The 13,318-nt window shown below is 37.8% G+C and overlaps 2 protein-coding genes across 8 annotated transcripts in view; one reads left to right on the top strand and one right to left on the bottom strand.

Moving 5' to 3' along the window:
• Nucleotides 1-13,318, bottom strand: part of MCPH1 (microcephalin 1) — a 132,419-nt gene that overhangs the window by 23,380 nt on the left and 95,721 nt on the right.
• The window catches only part of ANGPT2 (angiopoietin 2), a 43,944-nt gene continuing 41,254 nt past the window's right edge, over nucleotides 10,629-13,318 (top strand). For 2 of the 7 annotated variants that reach the window (XM_074895736.1, XM_074895737.1), the window contains exon 1: nucleotides 10,631-11,210. In XM_074895736.1, the coding sequence (XP_074751837.1) occupies nucleotides 10,926-11,210 (285 nt within the window). In that variant the 5' untranslated portion in view covers nucleotides 10,631-10,925. Of the gene's footprint in view, nucleotides 11,211-13,318 lie in introns of all 7 variants that reach the window. The other 5 variants (XM_074895739.1, XM_074895738.1, XM_074895741.1 and 2 more) reach the window with 5 other exon arrangements.

Here is a 13,318-nt window from a genome sequence, read left to right as displayed (position 1 = left end):
GCCTTCTAGATGAGAGGCCCACAGTTTGCCCCAAAGGCATCACTTTTTTCTTCGTTCTCCAGGGTATCAGTTTATTGAAACTGCTATCTTAAAAGTACATGTTATTTTTATTTATTTGGTGTACTGCAGTCTAAAATTGTTGGCCAGCAGACTTACGTAAGAGGTAGGTGAGTGCAGATTTTCCTCCACCGTGTTGCAGAACCAGAGAGGTAAAATATATGAATACAAAGGAGCCTGGTTCACATAAGATAAATTTTCCAAAATAGGGGTTTTAAAAGTCAGAAGAAAATCTGTCTCAAGGTAATAAAAACTAAGAGCACTCTGATTTTGATGAAAACTTTGTGGCTTGTTATGTTAATGATGTCTGTGAAGTGCATTTTTTACATTACTCATTGTAAATATGTTTAAATAAGTATTATTTTTTAAAAATATCTGAAAACAAAAGTAGCAGTTATGCTATTGATAGTTGAGAGTAATTTGTCGTTAAACATCTCAACCAAGCAGATTCACATGTGGGCAATAATAGTCTATGAAGCATAGTCTCACCCTGATGCTTTTAGTAATAGGGCTAACTGTATTTCGCATGTCATTGGTAGAATTAATAATATAAAATGAAGTAGTTCCACTATTGCAATGAATTCTAAAAACATCATAATTCCAGTATTAAAACCACTGCTGCATTATGTTGAAATAATTATGTTTAGTATTTTGCAGGCATTAATATTAGCTTGTGGCTGACAGTTTTAATTTCATGGCTGTGAGAAAATGCAAGAATTATTTAAAATATATTAATTATATTTTTATCGTCTGAAGAGGGATATTTTTTCTATAAGCACTTTTCACATGGAAGTCTAACATAAACATTTTTCTTTCAGCAAAGTGATGAAGTTTAATGAGAGAAAGTAAGAGATGAAAAAGCTTATTAGGTCACTTAATTCTTACTGCTGCCAGTACAGGTTTTTCCTTTACATATTTCAATGTTTTGCCCATCTATACTAAATTATTCATGCAACAGGGACTCCACCACTTCTCATGAAAGGCTTTTCTGCAGCCTCATAGATCTTAGCCTCAGAAAATATTTCTTTATACTTGATATGAAATGAAAACAAAGTTTAGGCCATGACTCCTAACTGTTTTCCTGTCTGCTGTAGTTCTGCCTGGAATACTTGACATCTGGCTGAAAACTCAGTCCATTGCTAACCCATCCTTCCTTGCTGTGGGCTGCAATGGGGTTCCAGAACAGGCACTGATTAAACATTTCAGCTGATATTTACTAAAGGTATAGCGCTCTTAACCTTGAAAAATGTGCCTACAGCATAAAAGAATTGTCTTTCCAGTGTGAATAATCTATTTAGACTCAATTTCTCGGTGGACTGCTTTTTAATAAATTCATAGTCCAAGTGAATCCATTACTGAAAGAGATGAGAGTCAAAACAATAAAGTTTGGATATAACAGTCAGAAAATCATAAGAAAATAAAAAAATACTGATAATTTACTAACAACAGCACTTTAAATTGAGACAATGAAACACATCTGAAATCTGGAATAACCATCAATTCTTTCAGTAAGTCAAATGAGAACTTTTAGCAAAAGACAAGAAATCAGGTGGTTTTATTCCAGTTCTCTTCACCTCCTGCAGAAAAGTGGTTTTGAAAAGTCTCGTGGCCTTCCCATGCAGTTTACAGCAGCAAGGTTTTTATAAGAAGAATGAAGCCAACATTTGTACTGTTTAGTAAACTTCATGACATTCATTTCAACTAACATCAGACACTTTCATCTGAGCTTGTTACTCAAGAGTCCCCTTCTGATCAACAGAGAGAAATCTCTCTGACTCTACAAGGAAGCCTTGGTTGACTTGATCTTTGTATTTAATCAGAAGGCCACCATGACACCCTATGCAAGATACAATCTTCATTAATAGAAGAGGAAAATATTCTAAGCCAAGTTAGGAGATATTCTTAATTGTCGTGGGATCATCTAGCAAATGTTTTAACTTTAATGTATGCATTTTTGTTCTTAAAAATGATACTTGAGTGGGCAAACAGGCAAAGAAGGCAGAAATTAGTAGAATAACAACTGAAAATTAATTCGATGAATTAGAAGTTATTTATGTTCAATGAAAATGCTATTCACTGGACATTGCTTTTAAAAGCATCCCACAGGCTACAGCTGAAGCAGTAACAACTGATAATGTATCATTTAACACTAAAGGTAAAACCTTATTAGTTATTTAAAATAGAATTTGATCACAGGTTTCACTGAAGATATTGACTTAAAAATCAAGTGACAACATACAACTACAAGCAAGACCTTCTATAATAAAGTTTAAACTGAAGCTAGTAAGCCAGGAGTGAACTATTTGATAGGATTTGTAGATATAATTCAATTTGGCTGTGACTAGCCTGAATGGGGATTCATGACCAAACAATATGGACATCATCAACGACAGTCTCTGAATTTCCTATACATGTATTTCTAGTGGGACAAAATAAAGATTTTCAAAGATTTGAATTTTCTCTGTGTAGTGAAACTACTCAAGTAATAATTCAGATATAGGTAAAGCGAAAGACCACTAAGAGGGCTTTCTAATTGGATTGTGCTGGGAAGAAAACACACAAATTTGATGATAGGATACTCATAAGAGATTTGATCTTCTGTACACATTCCACAGGAGATGAAGTATTATCTTTTCAGCAAATTATTTATTTGGAGAGATAAAGAACAGGCTGTTACTCAGCCAGTGAGGTACTTATGTTAATATTTACACAGCAATAGGAGTTTCACTAGATGGTCATATGGAGGCAAGCTCAAAGGAGCCCTAATCTTAGTATCAGTATGCAGGTAATCTTCTTCCTATCCCATCACATGTTCTGATGCCTCACTAGCCAGGGAAAAAAATACTTTCCTTCCTTCCTTCCTTCCTTCCTTCCTTCCTTCCTTTGGTTGTACAGCAATAAGACCAATGATAAAAAGAATGCCCAGGTTTTGTGGCAGAATCAGCAAGACGGTGGGCACCGTTTTTGGGAGCTATTACTGAACTAGGTTTAGTAGTGTTGAAAAAAGCAAAGATTTATCTTTACGGAGTACAAAAATAGTTTGAAGTTCCTCTGTCCTCTTTAAATTACACATCCATAATACAGTTCAACAAATATGAATATATGAAAATACGCTGCAAATATTTTTCTTGCACTCTCCATAAAAAGGTTAGCATATGTACTGTATTTTTTTCTTGAGGGAAACAGATGTCAGGAACTAGGTACCTTACTGTTGCCATAAATGTCCTCTCTCTCTCTGAAAACTTTGTTTATTCCTCTCACACAGTTTCTCACTTCCTTTTCATTCTCTCTTTGACATCAGTTTATCTTTGAATTCAGATTCTTAACTTGAACATGCTCTTCGGAAGTATGACATGCTGTTATTATCAAATAAGTGTGCTATTACCAGATGAGAGAACCTTCCGATAACCTGAATGACTGCTTACAAGAGGAAGGGTTTAAATCACAGGGACTGGGGTAATTTGTAAGGCTAGATCACTGTCAACTGCTTAGACATTTTAAAAATACATTCCTTTAAACAAACAGCATATGGATTTTTCTTTAAGATGTCAGTAAGGCAGATTTCTCATTTTCCAAAAGCCTTCTGGATTCTTTCACAGTCTGCTGCCTTTTCACATCAACATAATACAACATTCACATAACACAACAAAAGTCAAAACCTTACATAAAGATTTTAGGTTTAAATTGTTCAAATGCACAAAACTGTAATTAAAAAGACATTTTTCAAAGGGCATATAGACAGTATATGAGCATATAGAGAAAGAGCATGTGTTAATTTTTCAGATATAATTCAATAATGAAGAGTAAATATGCATGCACTATGGAAACAATTTTTAAAAACGGGTTTTAAAGACCTTACTAGAGCTAGTTGCTGCACACTAGCAGGTAAGTTATTTCATTCAGTTTCAAACCAATGGTAACCTGCTTAAACAAGTGCTGTTTTGCCCAGTATGGGAGATAGATGGGGCACAGTGCTTAACAGTGTCAAAGATATTCAGCAGTCAAGTAAGATCTTTAACATTACTGGTAATTTCCATGTTAATTTTGAACTCATGCTACTTGAGTTTAAGATGTAATTAGACTTGTTACCGGCTTAAGTTTGCTGTCATCACGTAACTCTGAAGTGAATGAGCACAGACTTTGGGCACTATAGCCAAACAATGTAAAAATGTTAAGGAGGAAGGATGTATAGCAACTATTCTTCATAATCCTTGGACTCACTTCCTACTTCTGTATGCAGATGATTCATCTTTCAAAGATTTAAATAATATTCATTATTAAAAAATGCTCACAGTGAAAGAAACTACCATCTGTCCTACAAATAGGAACTTTATTAATGCACTGTGAGAATCTTAGATATCTGCATACATTATTTGTATAGATTACAGTTTTATACGTATTTGTGTATTCTAGTTTAGATATCCCTTGAAAATTTGGATTGATAAAGGAAATTACTATAAAAGTAATGAAACAGTAAAAACAAAGAACATTTTGCATTTAAGAAGGTTTTGGAATGTGGAAGTGATAACGACAGGAATTTAAAAAAACATTCATTCATGTTATCATTGTTGCTCAAGATGCGATACCACAAATGCCCAGTCTAAATTAACATGACCAATTCTATTTTAGGTATGTTGGCATGAAACATAGTAAGCATATACACATGTAAGTATGTATATATTTAAGTATATAATTTATTTTAATGTTAAAACAATCTCAGTCAAAAAGCTTTGAACAGATGTTATATAACAAAAGTGGGATATCAAAATAAGTCTATAAGTGGAAAATATGGTCACGTTGTCAGATTAACTGAGAAAAGACATGCCAAGTATAAACCAAGACAGTCAAAGAAAGCCAATCAAGTCAGTGTCTGCAAAGCAAGCAATGCAGGTGACATATTTGGTAGAAGAAGTACTGAATTTAGAGCTCTCAAAAATGAAAACCAATTAGAAGCAATTAAGTAGATAGTCTACTTGTGTTCAGCTCTGACACTTGGCTAACAATTCTTTTGAAAATAAAGTTGAATGTAATTTACTAAGAGAGGCAGAACTAATATAATAAACACCATAAGCAAGTCACATTTCAAATGTTATGGAGGAGCCACACAGAATGTGTTACAAAATTCAATGTGTTGATGATGAGGATTAGCACAGGAATTCTAGAGACATTAAGAAATGCATATCATCAAAAAAAGGAGAGAATAAAATGCCAAAGGAACAAAGGGATATAAACATAACTTGCAGATTACAGATTTAAATGCATTGAGGGATGGTGGCAGTATCAACTGTGATAGAGAAAAAGCGGCTAGCATGGAAGGATTTCCAAGGGGAGATACAAAGTCTGGGTTTGGCCTCATTATGCTTCCACAAATGGCATGACAACCAGGAAAAATACCGTGTACTGAAATGATGGATTGGATGTTACAAGGCAAGATGGGAACAAACAGAATGAGTCACCAAGACAGAGTGGTAACTGAAATTTTCAGTGGATCAGATTATTGACCTCTTGTCCCTTCAACAGAAGTATAAATGAGAATTACTGGGTAAATGCCCTCCCTTGAAAGGAAGGGCACTCAAAGGAGATGTGAGGGAACGTCAGAGACAGAACATAAAGACAACTATGAATTCACAAGATGTTCCACCAGATGTTCTGAGTGATTAGAAACCAGCAGCAGCTGAGAAAGTGAGTGGGATCCTGAGATTTTGTTAAAGAAGTCATGAGGGACTGGTGAAGAAGTTCCGACTGAGTAAAAAGAATAGGCAAATGGTGGGGAAAGGAGGAACAATTGGTAGGATATTACCACTAATTTTAGAAGTGCTAAAGAACTGAACTATGGGTCTTGATGAAAACATTTTTTTTTTGTCTTATCAGAAAACATAATTATCTGACATGCCTCTCTTCCAAAGAAAGTTTAAGAGCGCAAAACAGATTAAGATTTTCAGCAGACTAAAAATCTAGTAAGATCCAAGATCCTGCTCTTTGTTTTTTAAGTTACAAGTTCATGAGTCTTGTCCTTGTTGACATCTGTTCCTGAGAAACACACTAAAATACTTCCAGTGAAAGAAAATATTTTGAAGCCACCAAACAGAACTACCATGAACTAATATTAAAGTACCAGGAACCAAAGGTGAGGACGTAACATTGAGTGTCAAAATTTGAGGAATGTAAATACCACACATATATAAAATACTTCATTAATTTATTCCAAGTTTCAGATATTTTTTCACCTCAGATTTGATTGTGAAGTTCCATATTCTCACACTACAGCATTTCCATTTATATATGTGGATCAAATAACCCTATAAGAATGCAGCACCAAAACCTACTTGTTTACATTGTTCTGCCTTTATTTTGCACACATTTTGTAACATATTTTTCCCTTGCTAAAACAAGAAAACTGCTGAAATGAGAACTTGCTTATCTACTAAATCAACATCTTGAAAGTTTTAGGTGGCAAAGGCTTCAGATAGCGGAATAAAGCCAAGTCAACATCTTCTTACATTACCTCAAACACTTTTATGCTTCCTTTTCTATCAGAGATCTCACAAGATCTCTGCATTTGCCTGTCAAACAGAAGCTGTGCAGCTGTAAGTAAAATGATAATTGGAAAGATAATGTTAGTGGTATTCAGGCATCTCTCTCAAAGCAGCTTAGTCATATGCCATATGGAATAAAACCAGGATTGGCTGAGTAAGTGAATTTACTGTTTCCCAGGAAAGGAAATTGCCTGCAACACATCTGGCAAAATGTTCTAAATGTTTAGTTTTGACAAAGTATACATTTCAGCTCTTCTTACAAGGTGAGTTCTGTAGAGTGGGTATCTTCTTTCTAAAAAGGGAAAGATCTAATTTGTACTTTAAATATACCAAGCCACTATTTGCTATTTTATGTCAAATACTATATACACTCAGCTATAAAGCAAGGAGGAAATCACAGACTAAGCAGCTATATTTCAGTTTGCAGAATAAATGTACCACTCCATACTGACAGCAGAAATAAAAGATGAAGAGAACAATGAACTTGGAAAAAAAACACCTAGAGGAGGCAACTGGTCTGAATTACTCAATTTCATACTGGCATATATAAGATTCCAGGCCAAATTATTTACATACCTTCCTATTTTAACATGTCTAACAATGAGATGTTCCTTCTCATAATTGACAAGAGACAGAGCTTCTCTGTCATTCAGCTTTTCTAGAATAAGTCCTGTCCTGCGTCTGAGGCTCAGTAAAAAGACTGTATTCAGGCATCTTTCTTCCTCCTCCTCAGTTTTCAAGGACAAAAATGTATTTAACTTGCCTTACTTTTCACACCAGTTTTCTAAATTTAGCTGTTAATACTTTCTTTCCCCTTGAACTCCGGCTGGCTTTGACTCCCTGGGGAGGCAGAGAAGGCCACTTCCTCCTCCACAGCTGGGAAAGCTGCTCCCAAAGGGATAGAAAGGGTGAAGGATCACAATCAAATGCTCCAAAAGATGCACCAAATACGGCACTATCCTGTAGGATGTATGCTTATTTTGTTGGCAAGGTGAATGCTCACTTACTTTCTTGGGCAGTGGGAAAGAGCACTTCATTAAAGCAGTATGTGTCCATTGGACCCAGATGGGTAAACAGCCAAATCCTCCCTCAGTTACGTGTGTGTGTTGGGGGTTGTATTCCAGTTATTGCCCCTACATCCTGGAATTCGCAAGGAAAATTTGGGGAGAACATTACCATGGTGAACCTCAGGGTGTTACTCCAAGAGCTAGATGAGAAAAACAGAGTAGCTAACTGGTGGTGCCTGATGTGCTGCTAAGAGTCTTCCATTAGTAATTTGTTGTCACTTCTCAGAGTAATACCTGCACTTTGCATACCTTTTCCCCAAATGGCTGACAGCTGTCATAGCAACTGGACATTCATTCATTCATTCATTCATTCATTCATTCTTTCTTTCTTTCATTCTAAAAAACCACAAAACCCCACAAAAACCCAAATCCAGCCAAGTGAAAGGTGAACTAGTTTCTCTTTCCAGTATTCATACAACCACAGTTCTCCCTAGTGGAGGTCCAAGATACAGCAAGGCTTGTTAGGCAGCCTCCAAGTTCAGTTTTCTTCCTGGCCCCATTACAGCTCAAGGGCCTCCCAGGGTCATGCATCGGCCTTTCCTAAAGGAAAACAGATTCCAGTTCAAACCTTTAGAGACACTCCAGTCTCTCCTCAAAAACCCAGCAAAACCGAGCTGCCAGATTATGTTGGTGCTCTGACTCACCAGTGTGGCATACAGATGGCAAGCTTCATAGCAATTCAAAAACTATTGATTTAATCAAGCCTCTCATGGGGATCCTGTCTAATGAATTCTCAGCATCCCTTAAATCTTGTCTTTTATATATGTACAGTCCCTTAGGTACAAGTCTAATAATTAAAAAGAAAACTTATAAAAGACTATACTGCTCAGTCTCTACCTTCAATATCTAACTAAAGGATTAAAAAAATATAATCAGAAAAATTAAGATTATCCTCCAGTTCTTCCTCATTAGGAGACAGACACTTTCAGGGCCAGAGCAATCTTATTTTCAGCACTAGTCTATTGAGGGCCCCATAGTTTTGGGGCTAGGTGTGAGAAGAAAAGCAAGCATTGAATTTAAGACCAATTTAAGGACAAGTACAAGTCATAACAGCAAATTCTCATTTAACTTAGCAAATTAATAAAAAATACTCAAATAACAGAAAATACTGAATTTGAGTGTCTGGTTAGATACCTAGAAATGCTTCACACAGTCTAGTGTACAAATCTAATCCTACATGCTGGCTTCATTGCATAATAGGTTTCTCAATTACCTTGCAAAAGACTGTTGCTCACATGGAATTAAACAAAGACTTCAATACACTGAAAAGTGGGAATCAGTATACAAAAAGCTTTTGAAACTTAACACAAGTAGCTGTCACATTAATTTGCTTTGCTACAAAGTTGAAGGGATGGAGAACACATAATTTATATGCCAAACCCTCCAAATATAGACATTTTGTAGAAAATAATCTTGACTGTATCCCAAGTTCCAAACATATTCTTCTATTTCCTCTGGCTGGAAGGATGAACATCGGCAGATGAATACTGCACAGGAAAAAGTCTGACAAGAACATTTCTGGAAGTCTCCAGAATTCAATTCTAGAGATTTTCCTTTCCAGAGGTAACTACGCAGTATGTGAAGAAATCCCAACAGCTTCCAACAATGTAAGGCATGCATTTTAGCTGCTGCAACTATTTTTGACAACCCCTGAACACAACTTCCATGATTTAAAAAGTAAAAGCCATATTAATACACTATATGAAATACAGAAAGTTGTGTAAGAAAGTCTGTCCTAAGAGATCCCAAGGCGTGCTGCGATTCTCCTCCTATAAGGGAAACTTTGGTCTGTAATTCATGTTAGTTTGACTAGCATGCCATTCCCTTTGTTTATTTTAATTAAGAAAAATCTATAGCTGCCAGATCCAGACCTAGCAAAACTCTCAGGCAGTTTGTCTTCAGGAGTCAGTATCCTATCGTGCTGGCTTCAAGAAGATGTTTTCTAAAACAGAGAAGAAAAGTCTTCCAAAATTTCAGTGGAATCAACTCTTCCCCAGGGTTTGGTAAGTCGGTTAGTAATTTTCCGTTTTTTTCAAGATCCCTGATCATTGCAGCGAACATAAGAGTGGGAAGTAGGGGGAAGCTCCTTTTTACTCTTACACACATGTTTCAAAGACTTACTTTATTAGAGCTTCCCTCACCTTTTACGGGTATTTCCCACTTCCATGGGCACAGAACTGGACTATGGAGATCTGACAGGGTAACGGCTACCCAGCCATGCCACTTCCCGGCAATGCCTTACGGCCACTGTGGCTGGGGAGTTATTCCCTCTTCAGTCCCAGCTGACTTGTGATTTGTAACTCTTGTTAACGTTTGCACTTCCAAAGTTAGTCATTTAGTACAGACAAAAAAAGCCTTAAAAAAGCAGCTTGAAAACGCTTAACTCTTGAAAGACGTGCCTAAAATGAGCATTCATCTCAGAAATTCAGTGAAGTACAGTAGAGTCCGTGTTCAACTGAAAACTTTTAATTAACCCCCCTCTCTTGCTCTCTTTACAAGGACGTGCCCAAGCCTGCTTTTGTGTGCTTAGGACAGGGTCTTTCTCTGTAATTACACAACGCATTAAACACAAACGAAATTACATCTCTCTTCAGCACATTAAAAAAAAAAAAAAAAATAAATTCTTTAAGAAGAACAAACAAGCCCAGGAACTTATCTTTTTGGACAGTGTTTGAAAATGATTACAACCACAGATAATTTACAAGCATAGTTGGAGGCTATCGGAACTGACTGCTCTGTCTAGGAAATTCTTAATTAGCGCCGTGCCGCAGGGATTCCGCGGGGGTCCTGTTGCTGCCGGCTCCTCCCGGGGGTTTCCTCCGCGCAGCCCCGCGCAGTTCAGCCCCGCGCCCGGGCGAGCGGCCCCCCCCGGCCGGCCGGCCCTGGCGGAGCCGTGCGGGAGGAGGAGCAGCTCCGCTCCGCGTGTCCGCCCGCTCTTATCAGCTTCTGGTAGAAGGGCAGGGCAGGGGCTGAGGCGGGTACCGAGCCCGGCAGAGCCCGGCAGGGGCGCGGAGGAGGGAGCCGAGCGGGGCCGGGCCCCCCGCCTCAGGGGGCCGGGTTGTGCTCTCGGCGGCTGACAGCTCCGGGCACGGCGGCGGGGAAGCGGGCGGCGCGGTTCCAGCTCGCTGGCGGCCAGTAGAAAAGCCCGGCCCTCGGCTGACGGCACATGGCAGCGGGGCGCGCCGTCCCCGCGCAGGTTCACTAGGTCCGGGCTCCGGCCGGCGCTGAGGCACTCTCGGTGTGCTGGGCTGCCGCAGGATTTAAAATGCAGCTGACTGCCTGCTTCTTCTTGGGCTGCAGCGTTCTCTTAGCTGCGGGATACAACTCCTTCAGCAAGAGCATGGAGACGATAGGCAAGAAGCAGTACCAGGTCCAGCATGGGTCGTGCAGCTATACCTTCCTTCTGCCCGAGACGGACAACTGCCGATCCTCCACCTCTTACGTGTCCAACGCGGTGCAGAGGGACGCACCTTTAGATTACGATGATTCAGTTCAAAGACTGCAACTACTTGAAAACATCATGGAAAACAACACTCAGTGGCTAATGAAGGTAGGATAATATAATTTCTACTCTAAAAATCTTGCTTGCAACATCCTGTTATCTATCTCATTGTAGGTTTTTTTCCTCTCTTTCTACGTTCACAAAATGCATTATCTGAACTAAATTTCTGAATCACCTTTCAGGCAAAAAGTTGTTTTGAAGTCTGAGAACATAATTTTCCTGACTAGAAGGGAACAGAACTGCGCCGTTCTGCAGAGCTTGTGCTTCAGAGTTTGTCATTACATTTGAGTTGCTTGGACAAATAGTAATTACACACACAGGCAGGCTGTGAACATGTCTGAAATTTCTGACATGAAAGAACCAGCTACTAATTTATAATTAACTGGCAAGGGCTATTTTACCTCTGTTTTAAAAATACAAAATGTACCTTTATCTGAGGCATGAAAAAGAAGGTTTTCAAAACTTGCATGCAGAAACTAACATATTAAGCCCCGCTGATAAAGAACTGTAATTCTAAGCAAAGATTGCAACTGTGACTTGCAGTGAAATTAGCCCAGTGAAGTGATAGAATTTCAAGAAAGTTCATTAGCGGATATCCTTTGCATCCTGTAACATTTCCACTCAAATATACACTATTAGAGGAAAAAATATTCTGGAAAAGGTGTTGCAGATGCCACATAGCTTCCTACAATGCAACTCCATTGCAACTGAGGGAAAATGACATGTTTATTGCCGAAGTGGCAACATTTGTGAAATTACACTTGAAACATCAGAAAAAAATGTATACTGCATATATTCTTAAGATTACTGGAGAATAAACCTGATCAATATTCTACATTTTTATAGAAACTCATTTAATTCTAAATGCTATACAGTTCAATAGATTTTTATTTAATAAACCTTTATTTCACCGGTACCTGAATTGCATAGTAAATGTATGTGTTTATGTTTCATACTAAGATGTCCATCTTCTAAGCAATAAATATTTTGAGGACTTAACTGAATAGTTGACACAGTATCTCCAAAGAAGTGTTCCAGTCATGTCATAAGGGTTTTTTTCATAAAGAAAGAAATACTTGTAGCAAATGGAGAGAATTCACAATTCTCTACAATGAGTAGCCACTTCTTACAGGACTATAAAACACTTTAGCATTAGGGTTCACTTACCAGTTACAAAGTTACAGAACTCGCGTGATATAACCAAAGAAACCATTCGTGTGTCTAAGAAACGGAAGTCACACTTCAGAGCAGAAAGCACAGTGTTTTCATCTACCTGAAAATGAACCTTGAAGCTTAAATCCAAAATGCATACACTTGAAGGCTGAAGTGTGGGCCTCTAAATCTGTCTTCGTGGGTTTAGGATGCTTTATTTAGACACCCAAATAATGTCAGTTCAGTAGCTTTTGTTTTTTTAATCTCACAGGCAAACATACTTCCCTCCAAATACTTAACTTACCTTTCTACTTATTTACAATGCTCACTATTGTAATGTTAAGACCAGCATTAACAGATGTGCAATGCAGGATGAAAAACACACAAAGTAAAACAGTCTAATCTACCCAGCTGCTGAGCAATTTCCTAACATAAATAGTAAAATCACACACAAGGCTCCAGTGCTAAATGCCACTTAAGTAGGCAGAACACAGTATCATAAGTGGCATCAGGTAAACAGAAACCAGTAAGCAAATTCCAGCATCCTTATTTAGGAAAACTATGCTTTTTCCTGTCAGTCCCTGGGAAATCAGTTACAAGAGGAATAGGATAAGTATATCTAACCCATTCTTTGGGGGATCAAAAGGCAGATTCTGTTTTACAAGACAGAGCAGCGTTTCTTTTATTTGAGAAAAGATTTCCAAATAAGATGCTTCAGAATAGCCTGATTTTTTTTTTTCCTAGCTATTCCACAGCTAAACATCCTGTAAAATAACTGCTGTTTGTCCTTTTCACTATTTTAACACCTGCTCTTTATGTCATCTGTTTTGTTCACAAAGACTCCAAAAAAAGTAGCTTTTCCTCAGATTTGCTTTGCTAGAGACACCTGGTCTGCAAGTGAAGATGAAAAGCAAACAATAACCTAAAGTTGCTTACAGAGTTTATTTGCATTTTTTCTTAAGGTCACTAATGCATATTCCTAGGTTCATATTTCAATTTATCAA

Source organism: Athene noctua, chromosome 1 (genome assembly GCF_965140245.1).
Source record: "Athene noctua chromosome 1, bAthNoc1.hap1.1, whole genome shotgun sequence".
Lineage (NCBI taxonomy): Eukaryota > Metazoa > Chordata > Aves > Strigiformes > Strigidae > Athene > Athene noctua.
The sequence above is the reverse complement of the archived record's forward strand: the minus strand, read 5'-3'. Positions and strand labels throughout refer to the sequence as shown.